This window comes from Mustela erminea, chromosome X (assembly GCF_009829155.1).
Source record: "Mustela erminea isolate mMusErm1 chromosome X, mMusErm1.Pri, whole genome shotgun sequence".
In the NCBI taxonomy this organism is placed as follows: Eukaryota; Metazoa; Chordata; class Mammalia; order Carnivora; family Mustelidae; genus Mustela; species Mustela erminea.
Window position 1 is genome coordinate 128872370 of NC_045635.1, and position 27084 is coordinate 128899453.

The 27084-nt window shown below is 63.7% G+C and overlaps 1 protein-coding gene across 4 annotated transcripts; it reads right to left on the reverse strand.

Annotated features, from left to right (window-relative positions):
• Positions 1–794: 794 nt before the first annotated feature.
• Positions 795–25572, reverse strand: FLNA (filamin A). Of its 4 annotated transcripts, none has more exons than XM_032331785.1 (49): positions 25481–25572; positions 22886–23016; positions 22179–22666; positions 18943–19191; positions 18765–18862; positions 18509–18656; positions 17891–18009; positions 17731–17808; positions 17477–17639; positions 17183–17383; positions 16547–16684; positions 16338–16461; positions 16110–16246; positions 15832–16025; positions 15554–15667; positions 15311–15454; positions 14528–14651; positions 14284–14444; positions 14106–14196; positions 13845–14014; positions 13466–13583; positions 13106–13368; positions 12295–12646; positions 12027–12200; positions 11775–11937; positions 11536–11696; positions 11276–11446; positions 10840–10963; positions 10594–10750; positions 9782–9971; positions 9603–9626; positions 7157–7404; positions 6964–7059; positions 6682–6784; positions 6455–6595; positions 6228–6356; positions 5859–6032; positions 5601–5762; positions 5304–5507; positions 5074–5226; positions 4823–4945; positions 4464–4730; positions 4190–4327; positions 3895–4010; positions 3232–3364; positions 2345–2521; positions 1947–2165; positions 1656–1859; positions 795–1309 (listed from the first exon to the last, which is right to left on the reverse strand). In XM_032331785.1, the coding sequence occupies exons 3-49, from the start codon at positions 22549–22551 to the stop codon at positions 1122–1124; spliced, it is 7698 nt and encodes a 2565-aa protein (XP_032187676.1). In that variant the 5' UTR covers positions 22552–22666; positions 22886–23016; positions 25481–25572; the 3' UTR covers positions 795–1121. The 4 variants fall into 4 exon arrangements, with proteins under 4 accessions (XP_032187676.1, XP_032187673.1, XP_032187675.1 ...); XM_032331782.1 differs by having other exon boundaries at positions 12295–12892; XM_032331784.1 differs by lacking the exon at positions 9603–9626 and having other exon boundaries at positions 12295–12892.
• Between the last annotated feature and the right edge of the window lie 1512 nt (positions 25573–27084).

Sequence of the window (27084 nt, forward strand, 5' to 3'; positions counted from 1 at the left end):
AAGTCTCCCTGCATGTTGGGGGCAAGGCTGCCTGTAGGAGGAAGTGGGGGGAGGGGTGGCTATGAGGGGCCGCCCTGGGGCTATCCAAGCTTAGAGGGGTGTAGAACCAGGACTTGGCCAGAGTAGTGGATGTTGTGTTTGAGAGTGGGAGATTGCTGGGTGGGCTGTGGGAAGGGTTAGGGTTAGGGTTAGGGCTCAGATCACCCCACTGTGCTGAAGAGGTCATCTCAGGGAAGCAGGGCGCGTAAGGCGTGGCCTTCTGGGTGGGAGGCGGCTGGGCTTCGAGGAGGGCGAGCTTCCCTGTAGGCAGCAGCTTGAAAAGGGCCGCCTGTACACGGAGAGGCCTCAAGATGCTTTGGGGCAGAGGTCCTCATGACCTTCCCTTACACTGGGGGATGGTGACACATTTAAGAAGCCCGGGAAATGGCCAGGGACTGCTGGGATTTCAAGGCCCATTCATCTGGCCTTCCTGTCCGGCGCTTTGCCTTCCGTAGTCCAGTCACAGCCCGGCTTTCCCTTAGGATGATATCAGTTCCTGGTGTGACCTAGGAAGTGTGCACCGGTGTCAAGCCCTGTCCCGCTGTGCTACACATCTCACCCCTTCCATTGGTCTGAACCTAGGAAGGCGAACAAAAGTGCCAGTGGGCCTCCAAGAGTTGGGGGGGGCGCCGTGTGCATATGGTAGGGGAAAGCAGCAGCCCCTGCATGCCGGGCCTGGAGCTCCATCAGCTTGTGGCTTATGCCCACATTTGATCCATCCTGCAGGCACCCTTGTAAGAAAGCTAGAGCCATCCTGAGGAGAATGGAAGCAGAACTTTATTCTTCTTGGCTAGGGAGGAGAACTAGCGGGGGGTCAGGCATGGTACCCCCATCCCTCACCCTCCCAGAACCAAAGAAGCTAGGCAGAGCCACCAAAGGGCTACCTCTGCTCGCCTCTCTCCTTTGCCCAAGTGGAGGCAGGTGAGTGCAACGCAGGGGTGGGGTGGCTGCAGTGATGGGGCGGCCAGGCCGGCCGGGGCTCTGAGGCCGAGGAGACTGGGGGCGGGGGGGGGCTGCTCAGGTTGGGGGCATGGGTGCGGGACACGTCTCGTCCTGGGTCTGCCGGCCAGTACAGGCAGAGCTCAGGGGACCAGGACACGGTAGGGGCTGCCTGGGACGTGCTCGTCACCCCACTTGACCACCAGCGTGTACTCTCCCTTGTCCTTGAGCAGGTAAGACACGCTGTAGAGCCGGCCGCCCACGTGCTTCACCAGGATCTCCTCACACGGTGTCCGGGGGCCGTGCACCCCTACCAGCAGCATGTTGTTGCCTGGCGGGGAAGGGGCCTCTGTTCCCGGGCTCAAGTCTCCTCCCTTCAGTGGAGACCGCGCTGACCCCTCTTTCTGTCTTGGTACCCTCCCACTGCCACCCCCATCCGCCGATGGGGGAGAGCCCTTCCTAGCGTTGCCGGCAGCCCCGCTCCCCTCCCAGCAGAGGCAACTCCCGCTTCTCCCAAGCCACTTTCCTGAGGGGTAGAGAAGATGGCAGAGAGGCCCAGATGGGAGGCACCCCTACCCCACCTAACCCCTTCTTCCCATGTTCCTGAACCCCAGTCATGCAGTCTTCTCTCTGGCCTGCTCCTCTGGATGGGCGGGGGCGGGAGCAGGGGCACCCACCTGCTTTGCTGCAGTCTACTGTGAAGCTGCTCTTTTGGCCCACGTAGGCCTTGCTCAGCCCCAGGCCCTTGGCCAGCACCTTGCTGGCATCCGTGGACCCTGCCCCCGGGGCCCCATGCTGGGGGGCACCGGCAGCCTTGGTCAGGGAGTCCACGAACACCGATGATGTCTCGTGCAGGCTGTGGTTGCTGACGAGCCGGGGACCTGCAGGGCACAGCCCGTTAGGGCACTGACAGGTGGCCAGAGGGCCAGGCTTTGGGATGGGCACCAGAAGTCTGGTGCAAGGCTCACCTGTGACTTTGGCCTTGAAGGGGCTGCCCCCAATGTGGTAGGGGCCACCGTACTTGATGGAGATGAGGTAGCTGCCAGGTGCCATGGGCGTATAGGTGACACGGTAGCCCTCAGGGCACTCCTGGCAATCCATCTTCACCTTGGAGGGCCCGTCGATGGTTACCGACAGGGCACCCGCTCCAGCATTGCTCGTGTTCACGATAAACTCAGCTGGACTCCCTGGGGGCAGGGGAGGTCAGGAAGAGCTGGCCTGCACTGCTTCCCCAGTCCCCGACTCTCACGCCCATCCCTCCGGCATAGCTAGGTCACCTCTGCACACCGCCTGCTGTCAATGAGAACCTGCTGGAGGGGCCCTGGCGGCGGGGTCCACACCCTGGAAGCCACATTCACTGACCTACCTGTGACACCACCTTCCAGGCCGGCTCCATAGGCGGACACCAGGCCCGGGTCCCCTCCGTGCCCAGGTTCCCCAACGCGGATCTTGAAAGGGCTTCCAGGAATGTGGGTGCCGTTGAACTTGACGTCGATCAGGTAGACACCATTCTCCCGTGGGATAAAGCGCACGGCATACTTATCTGAGGAACGGAGGAGCACGCTGTGGGCCTGAGGTCCCTCCTCCAAAACCAAGCAAGTGGCCATCTGTGAGGAGGTCCCCCTGCCCCACCAGTCCAGCTGGACCACACCGAGCAACCACAGCCCACACCCCAGAACTCCTGAAGCCACAAGCAGCCCACCGCTGGTGCTCACTTGGACGGAAAGCTACAAGCCAAACACCTGGCTCTCTGCTTCCCTGAAAAGGTTACCATGAAGGCCATAGTCCTTGCACGTGGACAGGGGCACATACGCGACAGGAACCTGAGGTCCCATGGCTGTGGAGGGGCAGGACCAGCTGTGAGGCTAGTGAAATGGGCTGAACCAGCTCTTCTCACCTCTAGGCTGCCTCAGACCTATATGGCAAGTGCCAGGCCCTGGCTAAGGAGTAGGCCAGCCCCGTGGCTAGACTTGAGGTCTCTCCCTGAGGAGACAGCATCACACCGCCCGCTGCAGGCTTTCTCCTTCCTAGCCGCTGTGGCCTCTGAGCCAGACACACACGCCCGGCAAGGGCTTGGGTCATGAGTGGGGGAAGGGTCGCCTGGCTGAGGGGGCCTCGGGGTTCGGGCCCTGCTTCCAAATCTGTACCGTCCTTCTGTACTCTCAGTCTGCTTCCAGCCGGCTGGGCAGGCCCACTGCTCCCAGCAGGGCCAGGGAAGATGGGTGGGTGGCCCGGGCGGGGACAGGGCCTCACCTTGGTCGATCTCTGTGACATAGCACTCCTCCAGGGCTCCCGAGGGGCTGTGCACCTTAGCATCGATCGCCCCCTTGGCCCCGTTCAGGCTGACTGCAAAAGAGGCTGGCTGGTTGACCTTTAGCCCTGACTCCTGGAAGCACAGCAGATGTGGTTAGACAGGGTGGCTGGGCACAGGAGAGCAGGGCCCCAGCAGCAGGAAGGCCCCTGGGGTTACACTTACCCATCTGGCGTCCAATCTGGTTTAAAGAGGGAGAGCCACTGATTCTTAGGGGCCGGCAAGCTACACACACATGCGCCCACCCCCAGATCCACACTCTGCAGCCATACACCCAGACAGCAGCAATGGAGGGCAGCCCCTCCCCGTGGGCAGCCCTCAGCCCTGGCAGGCTATCCCTCTTTAAACCTCAGCCCTGGTGCTCAACGGGCACAGGCTTCTGTTCAAAGCCTTTAGACCTGAGACACGAGAAAAACTCCACACAGCGGGCAGGGGTGCTTCCTGCCAACCCCAAGCATGGGCTGCACCCGGCCAGAGCAGAGGCCCGGCGCCCCGAGCTGGGCTGGGCGGGTCACTTGACACAGGGCCAAGGCCGGCTCTGTGCGGCGGCTCTGGTCTGGCCGGGCCCAGGAGCCCCAGGCAGGCGGTTTCTCTCAGTGCCTCACCTGAAGACTAGAAACAGTAAGGCGGCGGGCATCGCCAGACGGAGAAGCCACAGGTACTACGAAGGGGCTGTCAGGGATGTGCTCCTCGTTGAACTTGACCGAGACCTCGTAGTCACCTGGGCAGGGAGAGAGCACAGAGGGTATGCTGGAAGGCCCCTGTCTGTCAGTGTTTATGCCTCCCACCTTCCACAGATGGACTGGGCGACCCTGGGACCTCAGGGTGGAGGGTGGGAGCAAGCCAGAGCAGCCCACACCCAGGGGCTACCGCCCCCAACCGCAGCCAAGCTCTCAGTACCTGGCTCCTGGACCACGTAAGCCACACCACAGGAGCCGTCCTTGCGGTCCTCAAAGGAGATCTCGGCCTTGCTGGGGCCCTCAACAGCGATGGCCAGGCCCCCAGCACCAGCTTCCCTAGTCCAGATGCTAAATTCAGCTGTGGGAAAACAGGGTGTCCTCAGAGAGGTCCTCAGTCCCCTCTAAGCCCCACTGATGGCAGCCCGGCTGCTACTTCCTCACGCCCCTCCATCCCCCAGGCTGAAGAGCAAAAGACCCTCAAGGCGCAGGGCTACCTGGCATGCCGGCTTCAGCCCTTTCCAGGCCAGGGCCTCCAGCACGAACTTTGTGGGCTCCCCCTTCCCCCAGGGGCCCCACGGTGAACTGGAAGGGGCTCCCGGGCACGTGCTGGCCCTTGTACTTGACGCTGACCGTGTGCACGCCCATCTCGGCGGGCACGAAGCGGATGCAGTAGGTATGGTTCTCCCCTTCCACAATCTCGGCCTCGTGGCTCTTGCCTGAGGGACTGGTGACCTGTGCAGTCATGTCCTGGATGCTAATTTCTGCAGGGAGGGGGACAGCCTGGTGAGCAGGGGTCCTGGGCCCCACCCCCTCTGCTTGGGACCACCTGGGCCTGGCTCCCTACAGGTCCTACCAGGGATCTTCAGGCTGAGGTCGCAGTGACTGCCCACGTTGGCCACTGAAGGGGCTCGTCTCCGGCGTGTGATGCTCTCCTTCACCCGGCCCTCCCCCGTTACCTTCACGGAAAAGGGGCTGCCTGCAGGAAGAGAGCACAGCCCGCGTGTCACAGGTTACATCTCTGCGGGAAGGCTCTGGTGTGCGGCATGGGCGGAGGTGGGGCACGGAGGCTCAGTCACCGGGGCTGTGCGTGGGTGCCGCACTCACCAGGCACATGCTGGTCAGCGAACTTGATGTTGATGATGTAGTTGCCAGGCTCTGTGGGGCAGTATGTGACCCTGCATGTGCCGTCCTCTAGGTCCTCTGTGTTGATGTCCACCTTGCTAGGGCCCTCAATGGACAAGCTCAGCCCGCCGTAGCCTGTGGAAGGCATGCCGCTGAGCCGGGGGGGCCAAGCCCCGGGCTCCTGCCCCAGCTGGTGAGCCGCCACCACCTACCGGCATCACGGGTGTCGATGATGAACTCTGCAGGCTCAAAGGTGCGGCCTTCATGGAGGCCCTGGCCTGAGACCCGCACGCGGCTGGCATCCCCGATCTCTGACTGGCTGATCACCACGGGGATGGGGCTGCTCGCCACATGCTGGCCGTTTTTCTTCACGTGCACCAGGTGCTCCCCTGTCTCCTTGGGCACGAACGAGATCCCTGGGCGCAGGGCGGGGCTGTGAGCTGGGGAAGGGCACGCCCTCCCCTCACAGCCTCCCTCCACTCCAGAAGACCCGCCCCTCCACCTCTTACCAACGTGGCCGTTGCGCAGTCGCTTCAGCAGGCAGGGCTCCTCCCGGCCGGATGGGGGCACCACCGTGGCGGTCAGCAGGCTGAGGTCTGTCTCCGAGATGTTGATGGGGATGTCAGCAGCAGAGCCCACCTTCAGGTGGGACATGCGCATCGAGTCGTCACCTGCCAGGGGACAGTCACTGTCATGCCCAGGTGCGAGGGAGACTGTGCCCACCTTGCCACCTGCCCACCTTTGTCCCTGTTCCCAAGGTCACCCACCTGTGACCCTGGCAGTGAAGGGGCTGCCTGGGATGTGCTGTTCATTGTACTTGACCAGGATGCTGTAATCCCCAGGCAGCACAGGCAGGTAGGAGACGCTGCAGGTCCCATCTTGGTTGTCTGTGCAGCTGATTTCTGCTTTGGATGGGCCCTCAATGGCCAGGGACAAGCCCCCTAGAGAGAGTCGTGGCTGGAGATGAGAACGGCGCGGACCGCTGGGAGGGAAGAGCCCCAGCAGGCCGGCAGGGGCCAGGCAGCAGGGTGGGGAGCCCCAACTCGCAGAGCATCCCCGTTGTGCCCAGCTCGCCACTAGATGAGGGTGGGGGTCCCTCCACACACAGGCAGGTTAAGAGCAGAGCTGCTGCTCACCCTCTCCAGCGTCCTTGGTGTTCACGGTGAAGACGGCAGGCTTGTTCACCACTCCGTGCGTGAGGCCAGGCCCGTAGGCCGTGACGTGGCCACAGTTGACGTAATCCACATAGAACTGCAGGGGGCTTCCTGAGGCAGGAAAAGGGGCCATGGGGAATGGGGTCTAGCGTCACCTCCCCAGGCCCCCCGCCCCCTCGCGAGGCGGGGCCAGCGGGCCAGAGGCACACCTGGGATGTGCATGTCATCGTAGCGGATGTCCATCTCGTGCAAGCCAGCTTCGCTGGGCGCGTAGCGAACAGTCACGGTGCCATCCTTGTTGTCGGTGATGGCTGGCTGCGCCACCTTGCCCGAGGGCATCCTCACCTCCCCTGCGGGGTGGTGCGGCCAGGGTCAGGGCTCCTGCTGGCAAAGCCTGGCCCCTGTGACTCCCAAGCTCCCTCCTGCTCCCACTCACCCGTGATCTCGCCTTTCTTGATGGTGAAGGGGATGACAAGGTCGAAGGGCCTCAGGCTGGTGACGTCCAACCCATTGACACCCATCAGAGGTCTCTCCGGGGCCTGCAGTGGAGACAGAGGGCCCAAGTGAGGAATCGCAGGAGGGGAGGAAGTCCCCAGGGAAGGATCTGGGGGTCCCTCCTTAGGCATGGCAGGATGGGGCCTCACAGGACACCCCGTTGGCCAGCCCCCAAGCGTCCCCTCAGGCCAGGAGAGCCTGAATGAGGCAGATGAGGCCGTACCCAGGTCTGCTGGCCTCCCTGGGCGTACGTGTAAGGTGGGGCCAGTTGCTGAGCCCGAAGTGGGGGCTGCGCCGTGGGCTGGTCCCCGGCTAGAGCCTGTGGAGTAACATAAGAGGGGGAGAGTGGTGTCACAGAGGGCAAGGACAGGGCCAGCTCCATCGGGACGGACCCCTCAACCCTGGCCCCTCCTGACCGTCACTTGGAAAGGACTGTTGGGCACGTGCTCGCCACCAAAGCGCACGCAGATGACGTATTTGCCCGGCTGGGGAGCTGCGTAGAAGATGTCAAAGGTGCCGTCCTCGCTCTCTACCACGTCCACGTCCGCCTCCGAGCCGTCGGGTGTGCACACGGTGCAGGTCACCTTGCCTTTGCCTGCCGCCTTGGCGTCAACCGTGATCACCGTCTCCTCCCCAATCTGGATGGTGGGGCCAATGCCAGCACCTGGTGGGGCAGGGCGGGTCCCCAAAGGGGGGGCCAGCGTGTGAGCTCGGCACCAGAGCTGTTCCCATCTGCCTGCCACCCGCCCGGGCCTCTCATTGCCACCAAGCGCAGCCGCCCCGGCCCCGCCCCCACCCCCCCAAAGCTGGGATGGTGAGTGGTTTCTCAGAAGGCAGGAAAAGGTTCCCCAGAGCCGCCTCAAGCCAGGGAGTCCTGTCTTGGGGATAGCCCTACGTGGGAAAGGCCCGATGGGTGGCACACAGGTGTCTGGGAGAAAGGAAGGGGCCCGGAGGCCCGAGAGGCCGCCACTGCCGTCAGGACACGAGCGTTTGTCGCCACCTCCCCCACCAACTCAGCCTTGACCAGTGCCGCGGACCAACACCAGCGCCCTGGCTGGGTCCGCAGCCGCCTTCGTCCCTGCAGCCTGGCCCTGGGCCCCAGCGCGCTGTGCGGGTGCGGTGCGGCAGGGTCCTGCGGCAGCGTGGAGGTGGGGGCGTGACACTGGCCTCCCGCCCCCCAGGCCTGAAGGTGAAGTGGAGTTTCCTGACGACTGAGAACACGCGCTCGACCGCAGGCTGGAGGGGAGGGGCGGCCGGGCGCCGCGCAGGCGGGGAGCCGGGAGCGGGGAGCAGCGGGGAAGCGGGGGTTAGCGCCCAAGCAGCACGGCACAGCAGGCAGCGGCAGCACCCGGGGAAGACGGGGACGGGAGGCCCAAGCCACAGCCACCACTGCTAGCAGCCTCAAGGGCCCCAGAGTGCCCGAGGAAAGGGGAGGGACAGTGACGTTATGGTCTGAGCTCTGCCGTGAAGGCTCAGGGGGCTGTGGCTGCAAGGCCTGGCGGTGAGGGCGCTTCCTACGGGGAAGCAGCGGAGAGCACCAGACCTGCTCGAGGGCCTTTGGAGGGGTACCCCTGCCCAAGGGCTCCTGCCGTGCTAGGCTCTCTCCAGCTCCAGACTGGGCCACCTGCTGCCCACCCTGTCACCCACCCCACTCTCAGCTGGCGATCTGGCCCGCCACCCAGCTCACGGCTTGGGCCTTGCCTTCCCGGTCCGCCCAGCTGCTCCCCTTGCCCACCCGGTCCATCGGCAGGTCTCGGCTGCCCCGACCTCACACTACGCTAACCAACCAAGCTGGCTGTCCGCTTAAGCCACATCACCACCAGCCTGGCCCAAGCCATCGCTATGACTAATCCGAAGGTGACTTCAGCTCCCCTGCCGGGCTCTCTGCCTCCATTCTGCACACACTGGCCACATAAACTGTGACCACTCTTCTGGCCGAGTCTTGGCCCTGCTCCCCTGCCCTAGGCACGCATGCCTGTCTTTGGAGATCCTGGAGCCTGTCCTTCCGAGCCACTGGACCCCTGTCCCGAGACCCTCGTCACCCTCTAAATCTTGTCCTGGCCACCTCACCCAAGCTCCAGGGTAATTGTCACCCCTTACTGGTGTCCCTGGCATCCCTGGCTGGGGCTAGAGCTCCCCTCCCATGCCCAAGCAGGAGAGCCTTCATGCCTGGTTGGGCACTATGCGAATAACGTCACTGCTGAGGGTACGGGGTAGAGGGCAGGGAGAGGGAAGGAGGCAGGGAGGGCGGGCAGGCCGCCGAGTGCACTTTGGGGCTCTGAGGCTGGGCTGGGCCCTGCCATGCTACCCGCCCAAGCAGGCGACGCCGCTGCTACTGCACTACCAGCCCGCCCCGCCCACTCATGCAGTCTGTACCTCCCCCCACCGGGGACACGGAGGCCCCCGGGAGATGGGGCTGGAAGTCTGTGGATCTTGCCAGGGCTGGGGACTCCCACTGCTAAGGGGAGACCCCTTGTCCCCTCAGCCCACGCAGGAGCCCTTGCCACGGAAGGACGAAGTGAGAAGAAGGCAGGGCCTGCTGCCCGCCCCCGGGGCTTCCCCAGGGAGCCAAGATCCCCAGACCCCAGAGCCCCCCAGTGGGGTGCTTCTCAGGACGCACCTCACCCCAAAGCTCTCAGCTGCAACCCGACATCTCGGATGGGGAAACGGAGGCCCAGCGAGAGGGAGGGCCGGAGCACTCATGCTCCGCTCTGGAGGCCGCCCTGGGCACTAACCCTCCAGCCCCCCCGTCCCTGCCGAGAGCTGCAGCTGGAACTGCCCCGGGAGCCAGCCCGGGAGAGGAAAAGGAAGCTGCCCTCTGGGCAGGAGGGGCATCGGGAATGGCCCCAGCAAGCAGCTTACCTAGCCCGTGACCTCCGATTGACACTGAGGTGAGAGGGCAGAGAGCAAGGAGAAAGGTCAGGTGAGTCACTCAAGGGGGCGGCCCCCACTCCCACACGCCGCCCCAAGCAGCGAGCCCTGGCACACAGGCACACCCAAGCCCCGTGCTGAGCGCCGCGGCCGCCAGCGGGCTGGCTCACCTGTCACGGTGCACTTGCTGGCGTCCCCGGTGGGCACGGCCCGGACGCGGTATGGGGAGAAGGGGATCTCGTCGCCGCCATACTTGATCAGGATGGTGTAGCGGCCCGTCACGTCGGGCACATAGGCCACGGTGTATGTGCCGTCATGGTTGTCTTGGATGTGCGTCTTCTTGGGCTTGCCCTCGGGGTCCTGCGTGGTGGAGTGCAGGGGGAGGGGTGGTCAGCTTGAGGGCAACCAGGCCCCAGGGCGCCTCAGATCCTCTCGGAGGAGCAGAAACCAAGGGGCAGCCTCCGAGTCCTTTGACTGCCATGGCTCAACAGGGTCCTTTACTCAGCCACGGCCGGGGTCCGGAAGGCAAGTCCCAAATCCCAGATGCTCCCCTGCGAGACAGGTGGGAGCTGGGGAGCCTGGGGCCCACCCTGCTGTATGGCCATGACCGCCTCTTGGCTCCCGCCCTCTGACCCAGGGGCCTGCTCCAGCACTAGCAGGAGCTCCCCTGGAAGATCTCGAGGTCCTAGCCTTATACCTGACCCGTGAGAAGAACACTACTGGTGGGCCAGATGAGGCACTCAAGGCTGGGGTCACGTGCACGGAGTGGCCTGTGCCCACCACCACCACCCTAGAGGCAGGGGATCTGGCCTCGCTGGCCCAGCTCCCAAGGGAGACCACAGCCCCGGACTGGTCCACTCATCCCGGTCGTGTGCCCTGTGCTGTGCACTGCACTGGCCTAGGTCCCTCACGTCCCCTGCCTTCTCTGTGGCCAAAGCGGCAAGCTGGCCGAGCCAGGTGGCTGCCCAGGCAGCCAGCTCACCGTGATCTGGACGGCTAGCAGGCCCTCTCCCGCGTCCTTCGCATCAATGGTGAACTCCACAGGCAGGCTGGCGGGCACACCAGTAGTATTGAGCCCAGGGCCACTGGCCTTCACCTTGCTGGCATCATGCGTAGGCAGCACTTTGACCTTGAAGGGGCTGTTGGGCCAGGGTGTTACGTGAATGGTCAGGATAAATCGGTGCTCGGCCCGGGCCCCTTCCCACAGGCAGCAAGCCCCGCCTCTCACCTGCGGGGAACCTCTTCCTCCCCGTACAGCACCGAGATGCTGTAGGGCCCCTCCCGGCTGGGCACATAGTTTACGGTCTGGGTGCCATCAGCGTTGTCCACGACGTCCACAGGCTCCACCAGGCCTGGTCCCAGTCCCAGAGAGAGACTCAGCCAGTTTCCTGGGACCCCTGGCCCCACCACACTGGACCACCAAAGCTTTGGCTGGATGGGCCCTCTGCTCCCACCCCAGGCCTCGACCTTGCTTTGCCCTCACCTGCCCTTCCCAGGGAATGGTCCTGAGCTGCTGCGACACTAGATACTAGTCTGGGGGCGACCTTGGAACCTTGCCCCCCCCCCGCCACATCTGCTCAGTAGCCGAGTCCTGTTTCCTGGTGGTCCTCTGTCCCTGGGCACTGGCTCCATGGCCACCCACTCCCGGTCACTCAAATGCTCACCTTTGGGCCCCTGCACCTTGACTTGCAGCGGGGCCACACCAGCCTTGCTTGTGTCTACCTGGAAGGACTGAGGGAGGTTGGCGCGGACCATGCCAGGGCTCAGGCCAGGCCCAGAGCACTTGACCTTGGATGCATCTGTCACATCATGCACAGGGACCTTGAAAGGACTGCCTGTGGAGCGGAGAAGGGTGACCGCTGTGTGCGAGAGCCAGGGGCCGGCACACGGTCCCAAGCCAGCCGTAGCTACCCCGCCTCCTCACCTGGTACTTGGTGGCCCCCATAGGTGACGTTAAGGCTGTATGTGCCCGCCTCGTATGGGACGTATTCGACCGAACAGCTGCCGTCCTTGTTATCCATGCAGGACATCTTGGCCTCCGAGGGGCCCTCCACAGCCAGGCCCAGGCCCCCAGTGCCGGCTCCCCTAGTCCAAATGGACAGCCCGTTATCTCCTGGGACTGCAAGGCCCATCACAGCCCCTGCCTCCCGGGCGCCCGCTCACCTCGTCTCTACGGTGAACTTGTTGGGCTTGTTGGTGGTCCCGCTCTGGATCCCTGGCCCGTGGACACGCACACGGGAAGGGTCACAGCCCTCGGTCACAGGCACCTGGAATGGGCTGCTGGGCACGGGGCTGCCGTCATAGGTCACGTCCACAGAGTGGAGTCCTAGAGGAGGGCGGGCCAGGTCAGGGGCAGCCAAGGCTGCCCCGTCTCTCAAGCCCCGTGCCCTGGGAGCCCAGAGCCCCGGTGCCTACCATCCTCGTATGGCGTGTACTCCACTAGGTATGTGCCATCACCGCGGTCCCGCACGTAGGTCTCAGTCAGGCTGCCCGAGGGGTTGGCCACGCGAGCCTTAACGTGTGGCCCTCCGGTCTGGGTCAGAGCCCGGGCGTCCACGCTGAACTCCGTAGTGGCCTCTCGGAAGACACCTGCAGGGACAGGCACGGCGGGGAGGCATGGGGCTCCAGCGGCCCTAGCGGCACTGGGGTCCCTCTGCCCCCATGCCCCATGGTGAGGCTTCACCTTGGCCCTCGACCCCAGGCCCGTAGCACTGGACGCCTGCGGTGTCCACGGCGGGCTCCACCTGCAGCTTGCTGGGGAAGTTGGGCACAGGCTGGCCGCCGTACTTGATGGTGACGGTGTAGGCCCCAGGGCAGAGTGGAATGTAGGTGATGGTGTGTGTGCCATCGCCGTGGTCCTGGATGTGCACCTCGGCCGGCAGCCCCGCCTCTGAGCGGATCTCGATGGTCAGCTCCGCACTGCCTGCACTCGAGCAGTCTACGTGGAACTGGCCCGCCTCCCCAGCCGTGGCTCGCTCCAGCCCGGGGCCCGAGCACTTGACTTTGGATGCGTCGAAGCAGGGAACCACGTGGGCCTTGAACGGAGAGCCGGGGATGTGGGTATCGGCGAAGAGGATGTTGATGTTGTAGTCCCCGGGTTCGGTGGGCACGTAGGACACGGAGCACGTGCCATCTCCATTGTCTAGGCACTCGAGCTGGGCCTCACAGGGGCCCTCCACAGTCAGGCCCAGGCCACCCACGCCGGCACCCTTGGTGTCGATGGTGAAGCGGGCAGGGGAACCTGCACTGCCCCCTTGCAGCCCGGGCCCAAACGCCTTCACCTACGGCAAGAGGGGCAGGTCAGGAGCCCAACCTACGTCCCCTCCCTGACCCCTGGCCCAACCGCCCATCTCCCTTCTCGTGTTCTGGCTACCCTCTCCCATCAGCTAGGAGCCCGGCTGGGCCCATGCAGGGCCATGGGTCATGAGGACAGAAATGAGAAACAGGGAGGGTGAGCTTGGAAAAGAGGAGGTGGCCCCCCACTACCCAGTTACCTTGCTAGGTTTGGTGGGGGGCAGGGCTTCCACAGGAAAGGGGCTGCCGGGCACAGGCACACCGTCGTAAGTCACCTCGACCTCATAGGGCCCCTCCTCTCGGGGTACAAAGCGCACCACACTGTTGTCAGCACCCAGGCCCGGCTCCACCTTACAGGGCACTGCTGTGCCCGAGGGGCCCGTGATCTTGGACGCCACTTTGCCTTGGCCACCAGCACCCTTTGATTTGACTGTGAACTCCTGGTCCTTGCCGACGTCCACTTCTGTTGAGATGACAGAACCAGGGAGAGAACTATGACACCCAGCCAAGGCAGCCCCTGGGGCAGCCTCAGTGACTGTGACAGAGTCTTGGCTACTTACTCTCTCCCAGGCCAGACACCTTGATCTTGCTGAGGTCTAGGCTTGGAGACACCCCCACCGAAAAGGGGCTCTTGGGGATGGGATCCCCTCCGTAAGTGACATTGATGCCCACTGGACCCTGGAAAGGGCACAGAAGGGCACAGCCACGAGTTAAGACCTTGGTCTCCCTGGCCCATATCTTCCCCACTTAGGCACAGAGGATGAAGGGTGAGAGAAACACGGGCTTCGCTCTCCTGCCCCCAGCCTTCCATTCCATGCTGGCTCTGTCCCAGATGGGAATCAAGAGTAGGTGGGAAGCCCTCCAGAGCAACCCACCCAGCCCAGCACTCGAGGAAGCCCACGCTCTTGGTAGCCGTAGCCGAGGAGTGCGTGGAAGTACCTGCTGCACAGGAGTATACTTGACCGTATAGGTGTTGTCATGGTGGTCGATGATGTCCACATCACGTACTGCGTCCCCCTTGGCCAGCCCTGAGAACTGGACGTCCAGCTTGCCTTTGCCAGCAGCTTTGGCATTGACCGTGAAGTGGGTGGGCTTGCCAAGCTCAACACCTGAGGCAACACGGTGGCCATGTAAGGGGACCTCACCCCTTGCCTCCTCGTGGCCCCCCGACTGCCCCAACCGGGTGCTGCCCATGCTCACCAGTGCGACTGAGGCCAGGGCCCTCGGCCTTCACCTTGCTGGCATCATGGGAGGGCTCCACCTTGACCCGGATGGGACTGGTGGGTGTGGCCTGCAGGGGGGTGGGAGGAGTGTGGGTCAGGGCACAGCCTTGCCCCAAGGTGCAGCACTGTTAAGGGCTGGGAGCCGCAGCACCCACCTGGTCAGCAAAGAGGACCATGATGGTGTAGCTCCCGGCTCCGCGGGGCGTGTACTTCACTGTGAAGGTGTCATTGTCATTACGGATAATGTCAAAGTCAATGTCGGCCTCAGTGGGGCCCACCACACCAGGGGCGCACTTGATGCCGATGCTCACATCACCTGCGGTGGGGGGTGGGAGCAGAGGCTGGCATCACACTCGGACTGCTCACCTGCTTGCCCTCCCACTCCGGGCAGGGCCTTACCCTGGCCAGCCTCGGTGCAATCCACGGTGAAGTAAGTTGGCTCATGAGCCTTGAGCCCGGTCTTGGCCACTCCCGGGCCATATACCTTGACCTTGTTTGGATGGCTCCCGGCTCCCACATTTACCTGCAGGGCACAGTGGCAAGTGCGAGGGCATGAGGAGCCTGGAGAAGAGGCTTTTCTCCTCACGGCCAACAAGCACACAAAACGGTAAGCAGTTTGGTGGTTCCTCAAATGATTACACAGAACGTGACCGTCGGGCACAGCTGCTCTACACCGACGTACAGATGTGTTGGGACAGGGGCGCTCGCGCACCCCTACAAACGCGTGTCCTCGAATGTTCACAGGGCGTCATTCACAGCAAAACACCCACGCAGTCCACCCACACTGTAGTATTATCATTCCAGCCACAAGCGGCAGGAAGTTCTGCCTCGAGCTGCAGCCTGGGTAACCCACGATGACAGTGACCAGCTACAAAAGGCCACCTATGGATGCACACGTCCACAGCAACCGCCCCGGACAGGCAAACCCGCACAGCCAGCGCGCAGATCAGTGCTTGCTTCGGGCTTGGGGATGGCGCGTTGGAGGGCAGAGGACTTTCTTGCTCAGATGATGCAAATGTCCTAACTTTTCGCTGCGATCATTGCTGTCTACCTGCCAATGTTCTCAAAAGCACCAAGCCATACATTTGACATGGGGGAGCTGTACGGTGTGAATTCTGGCCATCAGAGCTGGGCCAGGCACAAAGCAGGCAGCCAAGGGAAACGGGCTATAGGGATGCTCACCCGGAAGGGGCTGTTGGGGATGCTGACGCCGCCCCAGGACACCATGGCCGTGTGCTTCACGGGCTTCCTGGGCACGTAAGAGCAGCTGTAAGTGCCATTGCCGTTGTCCTTGACTGTTGCCTCCACGGGGCATCCCTCATTGTCCTGGAAAGCAGGTAGGAATGGGCAGCCCGCTGGTTGGCACCCAGGCCTGGGCACCCGCCCACCCCACCTCACCACTCCCAGCACAGATGGGCACCCCACCTGGACTTGGACCCGGAGCGCGCCCTTCCCACCATGCTTGGCGTCCACTGTGAACTCAGCCAGCTTGTTGACAGCCACACCCGTCTTCTCCAGTCCAGGCCCGCGTGCCTTCACCTGATGAGAGACACCGCCCGATCTCAGGGGACCAAGTGCAGGCCCCCAAAGACCCAGAGCAGCAAAAACACACCGTTGGGGATACCAGCCCAGCCAGGCCTCCCAAGTCCCTAAGCAGAGACAGAAGGAGGCCGAGAGCCAGGGCAGCAGCCCATGCCTTTTACCCTGTCTGGGTGGAAGTCCTGGGGTGCCTCGCGGATGTCAGCCATGAAGGGGCTGAGGCGGATGTCTTCACTATTGCATAGGACATGCACAGCGTACTCGCCAGCTTCCTGGGGCCAGTAGCGCACATCACAGGAACCGTCACCCTTGTCGTCACATTCAATCTTGGCCTGTGATGGGCCCTCCACCGAGAAGCCTGACAACAGCCACCAGTCCCATCAGCACCCCAGAGCCTCAGTGCTGTGGCCTCGTCACCCTCTGTCCCCAGCCTCCAACTGACCCAAGGTGCCGACGTCATCCCCAATGGCCTCCACCACGAAGTCCGCTGACTTGCCAACGACGCCACCTTCTAGCCCGGGGCCCCAGGCTCGTACCTTCTGATTGCCACACTCCGTGCCCACCTTCACCTCAAAGGGACTGTGAAAAGAGCCACACAGAGGAGTGCTAAGGGCCCAGCAGGGGGAGAAGCCTGCTGCCTGGGCTCTGAGGGCTCTGCCCAGGGCCTCACCTGCGCCCGATGTTCTGGCCACCCCACGTGATGGTGACAGTGTACGTGCCGGGGACCATAGGGTAATACTCGAAGCCATAGACGCCGTCCCCCAGGTCCTTCTGCTTCACACGCTCCTCGCCCTCTGCCCAAGACAAGGGAGGGCCTCAGACTTGCCCAGCAGCCGTCCCAGGGCCACTGCCACCTGTCCCAGCTGCAGCCCAACTTACTGGGACCCTTCACAGTGACCTTCAGCTCCCCACTGCCAGCACCCTTCGTGTACACCTTGAAGTCCGCCGTCTCTTTCACCCGCACCCCCTTGGGCTGGAGACCGCGGCCAACGGCACGGCAGGCACCTGGGTTACAGGCTGTGGGGACAGGGCCAGCTAAGTCATCGGGAGCTGGCCCTGGGTGACCCCACCCTTTCCTCCCACAGGGCTGGGCCATCAGAATCAGGGCATCCCTCCGAACGTGGTCCCCCCAGGACAGTGAAGAACTGTGACCCCAGTATCTTTAGGCCGGGCCTCCTCCCAGCCACTCCACGCCAGCTGTGGGCCCCCCGCCCAGCCCGTCCCCTCCCAGAGGAAGACAGATCCAAGTACCGTGGCCCCTGTGGGCAGAGCAGAGAGCAGCAGAGTTCTAAACAGCTGGAGCGGGCTCTTCCGAAGGTGAGAGCGTGGAGAAGAGAGACGGAGGAGGGCGAGAGAAGAGGAGGAAGGGCCCGAGCAGGGGACGAGAGAGAGCCCAGACAGTGGAAGCACAGAGGCCCAGGCCAGGGGCGGGAGCGCGGCGCCCCCCAGCTGCCCCCTCCCGGGGGAGGCCCAGTCTACAGCGCCCCCGCCTGGGGGCAGCTGGGACCGGCCTACCTTGGCCGACAGTGACAGTGTAGGGGCTGCGAGGGATGGGCACGCCGGCGAAGGTGACGTGCACCGTGTGGACCCCCTCCATGGTGGGCTGGTAGCTGCAGCGGTACGTGCTGTCACCCCGGGCCTCCAGCTGAGGCTCCACAGTGCCCTTCTGTCCCGTAGGGTCCTGGATCACGACCTCCACCTCCCCCGTGCCGGCTCCTGCCACAAGGGACCGCAGCTCAGCTCCCTACCTGGTCCCGGCCCCTCCACGCTCTCCTCCCGGACGGGCCAGCCCAGCAACGGCCTCCTCACCTGCCGTGAAGATCTCAAAGTAGGTGGTCTTGTTGGCGATGTTGCCACTGGGCTCCAGGCCAGGGCCCTGGGCGGTCACTTTGCTCGCATCGCCCTGGGACTTGTCCACGTACACCTCGAAGGGACTCTTGGCGATATGCTGGCCAGCAAAGAGCACGGTGACCTGTCCCCAGGAGGAGCAGACGGTGAGGGCAGGGTCAGGGCTTTCCAACCACCGCCTCCCCTGGCAGCCTCCCCCTGGGCTGAGGGCTTACCTTGTGAGTCCCAGTCACCTCGGGGACGTACCACACAGAGAAGGTACGGTTCTTGTCATTATTGGCCGTCACCTTTGCCTGTGGCAGGAAGGAGCACATGAGTTCCTGCCCCGAGCAGAGGCCCCGCCCCATGCTGCCACTTGCTTGACGGCAGCCCTACCTCTTCCTGGTGGCCTGCCGGGTCTTCCACGTACACCAGCACCTCCCCCTGGCCGGCGCTTCTGGTCTCCACAGTGAACTCTGCACGCTTCTTCACCATGTTGCCCGTGGGCTCGATGCCTGCCAGGCAGGCACTGGCAGCTCGGAGTCGGCTCGCAGGGCCGTCTCCTCGCCCCGGCGCACCGCCCCCCTCAGGCCAGCGCTCCTCCCTGCCATCACCCCATCGGGAGTGCTCTGAACTGGGTGATCTGATTCCGAATGAACCCCGGCCCAGCACGCACAGCCTAGTCTTATGCCCAGCTGCATTCTTGTTGTGGGACAGGCCTCGGTCTCTTTTCTGGAACACCTGCTTGGGTCTGCCACGGCCCTAGCTCCCATTCCACACCCTGGCTGGGTTTTGTTGATAGTCCCGTGGCTGGGTCGTCCCTCCCGGACTTCACTCCATCTTGCGCTCGGCACTTCTAGCCCAGTGGCCAGTTTTGGCCAGCCCAGACCCATTGGCTGGACGCTGACGGGGCATTTGATAACCTGGCCCCCGTGTGACCAAAGAGCTCCCGAGACCTCCAGATCCCGCAGGGGTGAGGTCAGCTCCCAGGGCATCCCCGGCCCGATGGCTCACCTGGCCCGTAGGCTCGGGCTTTCTTGGGGTTCAGTTTGGGCCGCAGGGGGGCTCCTGGCTTCAGCTTGGCCTTGGGGAACTGGGACAGGTAGGTCATGACAGAGTGCTCGTCCACATTGGGATCCACGATTTCCTCAGGTGTGATCACCTATCAAAGACGGCAGACAAGAGCCACATGACCTCCAAGCCATGCGACACCGGTCTCCACGGGCACCACAGTACCCCAGAGGGCTCCAGGCAGCCTGGCAGGGGCTACCTGAGGGATGCCCAGCCAGTCATCAGCCTGCTGCATAGCCTCCCTTGCGTTGTTCACAGGCTTGCTGGCGTCCCACGAGTCCCAGTCAGGACACAGGCCTGCGGCACAAGGAAGGCTGTGAGATGGGGGGAGGCAACCACGGGCCCCCCTAGCAGGCGGTCTCCCCCTCCCCCCTCACCTGGGGCACAGCTATCCACAAGGGCGCCCAGGGCCCTGCCGCTCTGCCAGTCCCGGCTGAAGTTGGTGATGGGCAGCTGCGGCAGCTTATTCTGAATCCAGCCCAGGAGCCGCTGCTTCGGCGTCTGCTTCTTGGCTTCCTCGTCCTCCTCCTCGTCCCACATGGGCATGGAGATGGAGTAGTGCAGGATCAGGGTCCAGATGAGGCCCAAGATCAGCTTCAGGTTCCCGTCCACGATAGCCTTGCTGTCTGTGAGGAGAACGAATGGCAGCGCTGAGCGGGCGGGAAGCCGGCCGCGGGCATCCCCACTCGCTCAAACGCACAGGCTGTCGGGCCACTCACAGGTGGCACAGAGCGTGGCAGCAGGAGGTCCCCAGGGAGGAGGGAGAGGCTCCCCGAGGGGGTGGCCTGGGGGTCCTGCCCAATCTGCTCAGGGTCTCTGGGGGGGAGCAAAGGAGATGAAGGAGACTTCTGGGGAGGGGGGGAGACCCCCCCCATTGACATGTGGTGACAGCGGTGTTGCTGGAGGCCCTTGGGACAGGGGGGCCTGGAGGAAGGACCAACAACAGACCCAGGCTGCAGACAGGGCCCGGGGAGGCCTCTGGAGGATCCCCCTTCCCCTAAGGTGCTTCGCAGCAGCCCATCTCCAGAGAAGCAGGCAGGAGCAGCAGTGTGAACCCGGAACCTTGCAAGTGCAGAGAGGAGACCCCCGACCTGACCCCGGCGAGGCGGGGGGGGGGAGGGTGGGGGGCACGGCGCCCGAGGAAGAGGAAGGCTGCCCTCGGGGCAGTTGGGAAAGAAAACTGTTGCCTCAGGCTGGGTGGGTGGGTAGAGGGCCACAGCAGGCAGGGGAAGTAGAGGCGTTGGGCAAGGACCCTTCGAGTGGAGGATGTGAGCCCCACCCCCACTTCCTCAGTTCGCCTCCACCTCCCACAGACCCTAACCCAGAGTAAGCCTGGGGAGGGCGGGGCTGAGGACAAAGGAACCCACGGTTGGGCCCCATGACACCCAGGGTTATGGTCAGGACACATTCCAGGGACCCCCTGGCCCAGCCCCAGGAGGAGAAAGGCAGAACTGATGAGCCTGGGTGGGGTACTCAGGGCCCCAGCTTGGGTGGCAGCTGGGGTGGCAGAAGCCATGGGTGGGGTCCGAGTCCTGCTGCCTCAGCAGAGCTCGCCCGCCACCGCCTGCCCTCCTCACCACCTAGCGGGGCACTGGGCCTCAGGCGGGTGGCGGCCAAGCTCACCACAGGGGAAGTGGTTAGGGCGGGCACCTAGCCCCCTGTCACCATGGCAACCCCTCCAGGCTCTGGGCCCCACCCAAGGCACTTCTGGGTCTCAGCTTCCTAAGGGTGGGGCCCTGAAAGGGGGAGGGCTTTCCGAGGGACACAAGTCCTGCACCCCCCAAAAATCAAGAGAAAACACTTGTCTGATGAGTCAGCTTGAGGGTGGAAGGAAGGGGACGGACACCACCGAAAGGGTCAGTGGTGGGCAGCCTCCGAACCCGGCAGGCAGGCAGGACCTCGAGCACAGGCTGCGCTGCTCACAGCAGCCTCCCTGCTCCCAGACTGAGGTCGGTCCCAGGTTTGGGACTACTGCCTCTACTGCCTCAAGTATGGTCCCAAAGAGTAGGTGGGGCTGGTGAAGAAGGGGCTTCAGGCTAGGGGTGACTGGAAGGTTCAGAGAAGACCAAGAGCACAGGACCAGCCAGAGCTTCCTAGTAGCGCCCCCCATCCCGTCCAGAGTCCTGAGAGAATGTGGGACACAGAAGGCCAAGCGCATCAGCTTTAGTGGGTTGGGCTGGGCCCTCCCCCTGGTCCATAGGAGGCCAACCTAAACCCTCCTCATCCCCCTCACAAAAGAGGGAGGGCAGACAACTGGGGCCCAGGGTTGGGAGACAGCCCGGTTGGATGGCCCCGCCCCATCCCACCCCGTTTCCCCAGCCCCGGGGCTAGCCTGCCCCCTCCCTCCCCTAATCACTGCTGCTTTCCAACATTTTTTTGCCTTATATGGCAAAGCTCTGGGAACTAGGCCTGCTCCAGCCAGCTCACTAGAGGAGAAGAAGGCAGGAGGGAGGAGGAGACCCCCCCCCAGACAGCTGGGGTGTGGCCTGCCTCCCCACATCCGGTTGCCCCCCCACCCAAGACTCAGAGATGACTCAGCTTGGCTAGACTGAGGCTGGGACTGAGGGGTGGGCCTCAGCCCCGACTGGCATTCCAGAGAAAGAGGTGGGGCCCTGGAGACCTGTCCGCTGAATGGCTGGGGGCACCTGAATCCTGTGTCCCTCAGACTCTCTGGCTCAACAAGGCTCCTGACCTTAAGGACAACCGGACGAACGGAAAGCTCTCCTCCTTCCGCCCTGGAGTCACCAGTTCTGGTGCAAGTCCCTGAATGGCCCCCACCCTGAGAAGACCCCGGGATGTCGCAGAAGGTCCAGTCAATGCAGCCTCACCAGCCAAGTGACACGACCCTGGGTTGGCCACAAGCCCAATGCATGCTGGAGTACCTCCCAAGAAGCTCGTGTGCTCTAGATGCGGAAAAGCAAGTCCTAAGTGGAAGCAAGAGTTTGGCCCAAGCTTAAGGCTGACTTGGTGTTTGAGTGGACTACAAACCAGTTCCCTTCAGCGCCCTTTTGCTAGCTGTGGTCCTCTCCGGCCCCAAGTTTCCCGAGGGGAGATCTAAACTGGGGGGTTGGAGCCATCTGCAATGTTAGGACTCATCTCCCAGGGCCAAAAAAAGCCAAGCGCCCTAGACAATGGGACTCACAAGCTCCAACACCCTGTGTGAGAACCACAGGGGCGCCTGAAGGCTAGAGGGCCCTTCCCAGACTGCTGAAGGGAGTGGGGGCTGGAGAGCTCGGGACTCCCCCTCCTCAGGGATGGGGCACCGGGCGCAGGGCCAAAGCCCTGCGGCCAGTGCCCGCCTTCCGCAGGCCCTCTCCCAACGCGGGTGCAGTGGCGGGGGCGCGGCCTGCGGAGGATGTGAGCTCAGCCTGGGCGCGGGCCAGCCGGGGTGCGGCGGGCGGGGGCGCGTAGCGGTCTGCACGCCCGACCAGCCTGCCAGCGCGCCTTTGTTCTCGAGGCCTGTGTGTTGGAGCCCGGGGGCCCCGGGGGGCAGCGCCGGGGCTGGGGGGGGGGCTAGCTAGGAGGGGTTGGCCCAGGAGAGAAAGGAGGACGCGTGGAGCCCCCGCCCTCAACCTCGACCTTCCCGTGCCACGGGAGCGACCCGTGCCCTCACCGATGGACACGAGCTTGATGCTCTCGCGGTCCAGGAATTCGAGCGCCACGGACACGTTCTCCAGCTGCATCTGGCGGAAGGTGGGCCTCTGGTTGTGCTTGCGGTGCATCTTCTTCTGGCTGAGCACCTCCAGCAGCGCGATGAGCCGCAGCCCATCGCTCAGGTCTGTCTGCAGATTGGCGATGCGCTTGCTCACGCACTTCAGGTGCTCGTTGCACCAGCGCGTGAACGTATTCTGTTGGATCTTCTTCCACGGTGCGTCCTCTGCCAGGTCCTTCTCGGTGGCTGGCATCTCGGCGTCTCGCGTGTCAGCACCGCTGCCCGGAGCCGCGCCTGCCGCGCTCTGGCCCGCCCGGGAGTGGGAGCTACTCATTTTGAGGCGCGAGGAGCTGAGGGGCGGTGCTGAAGCCTAGGCGAGGGGACGGCCCCTTAATTAAAGTTGCAGGCACCTCCGCACGCAGAGGGTGAGGCAGACAGCGGAGATTGTGCTGCGGAGAGAACGAGCCCTTTAAATGCGGGCGGGGGGGGGGGGGGGCGGGTTCAGGGGGGTGGAGCCACAGTGGGCGGGGTTGTGGGGTGGGGCTTCGGGCCGCACCCGCCCCGCCCCGCCCGTCGGAATGCCTCCTCCGGCCCCCAGTCCTGGCAGTTCGGACCCAACCCCGACACTCCGGGCTGGGTAGTTGGCCCCTGAATGGGTTAAGGCGCACCCTAGTCCCCGTGGCCTTGCACCGCCACTGCAGGAAACGCTGCAGCAAGAAAAGGCTTAGCCGCGTCTGGCGTTGGACCACTTGGCCTCCAGCACGCACGCCATACAAGGGACTTTCCTCCTCCTAGGCCCCTGTGGAGGAGTGCGGGGTGTTGTTCCTGGTCACGTGGGCTCCGCCCCGTGCCCGCAGCCCCCGCCCCCTCCCCGCCCCGGACTCACGCGCCTGGGCTTCCCCCGGCCGCACCCTGGGCGGCCGACCCTGACACAGCCCGAAAGGGCCCGGTCCCAAGAGCGGGCTCGTGGAGAGGCGCGGGTCCCAGGCCAGGCGCCGCTGCGAGCGCTTTGCGCGCGTGCCCCACGCCGGGGAAGCGGCCGCCTCAGACCCTGGTGCCAGGCCCGCCTTCCCGCTCGACGCGGCCCTGGCCTGCGCACCTGCGCCTGGCCGGTCCCCACCACCTCCCTCCCTCCTCTGTCCGTCCCGGAGGAAATGGGGCACTGGGCCAGAAGGCCGCCGGCTCTCCAGGAGCAAGCAGCCTTGCAAGGGACTGCGCGTGCCAGTAGGCACTGGCCCAGGGCCGAGGGAGGCGTGCAGACGGCGAGTGGACGCCTCACCCACCGTGCCATCCACCTGGGGCGCTAGGGGTTTCCTCTCCGGTTGGAATGGGAGTGGGCCCCCACTGGCCCCAGGAGGAAGCCTGGCAGGGGGCGGGGGACAGGGGGAGCCTTCCAGACCCAGAGGGCCGGCCCAGGAAGTCCAGTAAGGCTCAGCAGGCCCTGAGTACTTGGGTCTGGGTGGGCTTCAGGACCCGTGGCACTGCAGAGGGGGCCCCCAAGGACAGGGGTCCGGGTACTGGTGTGGGTGAGCCATGGGAGGCTGTAAGGGCAACGGCAAAGCTATTCACTCAAAATCAACTCTGGTAAGTAACTCTGGAGACAGTGAGGAGGGTGCTGTGGGGAGACAGACCAGCAAAGGCATGGAGAGGCAAGAGGCCTGTTGGGGACGCTCACTGCCACCCTCTTCAGTCAAGAGAAGTCAGCCTACCAGGGGTTCATCCCAAGTGGACTCATTCCTCCCAGTCCTATGTACCCGCCCCCCAGCAGGATGTTCCCTTCTTCATGCCTTTCGAGGAAGGCATGACTCTCCTCCTTCTACTTGCTCGTTAGATTCAATGTCAGATTAGTAGTAAGTCATCGGATAGAGAGCAGTGGGAGAGGAGGCACTGGTCAGCCAGCGCGTCATGCCCAAATATGGCTCACTCTGCAGTGGGCCAGGGTGTCCGCATCACCCTGCCCTCCAGCTTACTGTCACCCCATTGCTTTTTCCACACTTGAAAAGTTCCCAAGGACAGAATTGCGGTAAGAACTGATTTTCTTTCCACTAAGTGCCATCGACCTGGTCATCTGTGTTCACTCCATAATCTTCAAAGACCAGGGAAACTGAGTCAGAGTAACCGATCAGTAGTCAGCCCCAGCAGAAAAGGGGACAGAAGCTGGTTATCCTGGCTTCCAGTGCTAGGCTTTCCCTATTTGGGGGAGACAAGGTTAAGTGGGTTTAGAGGATTTTTGTCCCCAGGAAACATAGTATCGCCACCAGATGGCGCCCCATCCCGAAGCCCCCAGATCGGGCAGTCCTTGAAAACCAAAATCCAGCTCTTTCATATTTTCCCTTATTTGGAGTAGATTCTTTTCTTGGATGTTAGACACACCCCGCCCCCAGCCCACCCCGGGGCCCTCAGACCCCAGGCCAGGCCCTCCTACAGGGGCGCTTCGGCCGGTGAAGAAAGCTGCAGAATGGCACGGTGGGTGAGAAGAGACCTGGTCTGGAGGGGCAAGACCAGGAGCAGCAGGCGGGGACAGTCATTTCCTGAGCTCCCACCTTGACCGTGCGGCCTGGAGCACATGCAGATGGACCTGCCAGTGGACTTCACCTACTTTTCCGGGACCCAGCTGGCAAGGGAATCTGGGGATGTTGCTGCTCATATCCTGGCTGGCGGTGAACATCCAGCTGGGAGCCAACCTGGGACAGGGCCCAGCCAGGGAATCTGGCCCATAGGAGGAGCCCCTGCCTTCGGTGCCTGGCCACACCCCTGTCCCAGCCCCCACGGAGCGCGGCAGCGCCTGAACCAGCTCCCCCGTGCCCAAGGCAGCCGGTGCCAGCGAGGAAGCCACTGTTGCCTTCCCAGGGGCCATACTGGCTGTGGATTGTCCTCCCTCCAGGTGGCCACTCACTCTCAGCCCACACAATGACCTGCTGTCGGGGGCCCTTCTTCCCCAGACAATACTGCAGTGGCTAGCTCACTAAGTGGCACCCACTTAGCCTATGTCCTGCCAAACACTCAAGACACCGTCTCTCTGAGGGATCCCTATGGCCGAGGGTTCCCACAACCCTGGGCATAGATACACCTTCCCGGGTGTTCCCTAGTTTTAGGGGAGGCAGCCCCTGGGTACCGCATCCCAAGCTCATGAATCCCAGCGGCGCCTGGCCTGGGCGCGGTTACGCGCCGGCGCCTGCGTTCTTGGCGCCTCTCCGCCCTCCTTCGTCACCCCGGTTCCCGGTCCGCAAGCTGCCCGTGACCGTCTCGCGCGGAGGCCTCACCTGCTGTCCCTGCGGGCGGCCCACGACTGCGGGGTGGCGCCGGATTCGCCTCGGCGCCCGCGCCCGGCGCCTTGGGGTTCCGCTGGCGTCCGCTGAGCGCCGCGCGCCTCCACGCGAAGGGGCCGCCGCTGCCCGCCTTCTTTTTGGCCGCACCCCCGCCCCGCGCCCGCCCCGCGCCCGCCCCGCTCCCGCCCCGCGCCCGCCCCGCGCCCGGCCCGGCGAGAAAGCCTTAATTGGTAAAATCGCCCAGGAGCCGGCGGGGGTGGGGGGGGCGCGCCGTGAGCTCAAGCGCTTGGGCCGCCCGGCGACGCCGCCAACCCCCACCCCCGATGAGCTCAGCGCCCGGCGAGGTCTGCCTGGGGGTGGGGGTGCTCGCCTCAAGATCCCGCAGGGTCCACGGGGCCCACATCTCAGCTGAGCGGGAAGGGCCAGTCCCTCCGGGGAGCCGCCCCTCCCCCACCCCGTCGCGGGGCCCCAGCGAGTGCCCCAAGCCTGAGCTGGCCGGACAAGTTGGGTTCTGCCCTCTGGGAGGGCGGGGGGGCGGCCAGCGGGCCGGTGCAGGCGTTCACTGAGCTGCTCCCACCCGCAAGGCCACAGTGGGGCAGGAACCCGAGCCCCCGGGGAAGAGCCAGCATCCCGGCTGCCGCCGATTTGGCCTCCGCTGGGTGCGGAACGCTCAGGAGCACCACCGGGTGCAGGCACGAAGTCTGGGAGTGCGCAGAGGGGTGCCACCGAGAAGAGCCGAGGACTGGTGCATTGGGTGGGCATGGTCACGCCCTGGCACTGCCAGGCTCCCCCTTCCTCTTCTCCAGGCTTGTTTCATGGTGGCTTCAGATTCAGCTCAAATGTCACTTCCTTGGGGAAGGTCGCAGAAAGCAGTGCCATGGTAACATTTTGCCCACAACCCCCAATGAAATACATTTTCTTTCCTGAGCCCGCAGGGTGTCCTTGCCACTGGGAGAACGCTGGTGCAGGCACGCATAGATCCACACAAATAGTAGAAAGAAACATTTTACAAAATGCAACTTTTTCTTACTACCCAAAAAGCACTCCGATATTTTTTTATTCTACTCTGTTTCACGAGGGCGCCTGGGCAGCTCAGGGACTTAAGCGTCTGCCTTCGGTTCAAGGCATGATCTCAGGATCCTGGGATCCAGCCCCACAGACTCCTTGCTCAGAGAGGAGCCTGCTTCTCCCTCTCCCACTATGTGGGGTCTCTCTCTCTCTCTCAAATCAAGAAATAAGATCTAAAAATAAAATTTATTCTACTTCATTAAAAGAGAAAAAGAGGGGTGCCAGAGTAGCTGTCCGTTGATCAATGGACTCTCCATTTTGGCTCAGGTCATGATTTCATGGTCCTGGGATCCAGCCCTGCGTGGGGCTCTGTGTTCAGCGGGGAGTCTGCTTGGGATTCTCTCTCCCCTGCCCCACCCCAACAGGTGCCCACGCTCTCTCTCTCAAATAAATAAATCTGCAAAAAATAAAAAGGACAAGAGGAAAAGAAAAGAGGGAGGGAGGGAGGAAGAAGTCCATCCTACCGGCTGTATGAATCAGGCCATCTACAGTGGAGGGAAGCTGACGACCATCCTCCAGGCCTCTGCATT

Coding starts and splice junctions, on each gene's coding strand:
- FLNA (XM_032331782.1), bottom strand. CDS start 22,551: ATGAGTAGCTCCCACTCCCGGGCGGGCCAGAGCGCGGCAGGCGCGGCT. Junction 16,247..16,337: donor GGCCAGAACATCGGGCGCAG/GTGAGGCCCTGG, acceptor CTCTTTTCACAG/TCCCTTTGAGGTGAAGGTGG. Junction 12,893..13,105: donor CCCCCACCAAACCTAGCAAG/GTAACTGGGTAG, acceptor CTCTTGCCGTAG/GTGAAGGCGTTTGGGCCCGG.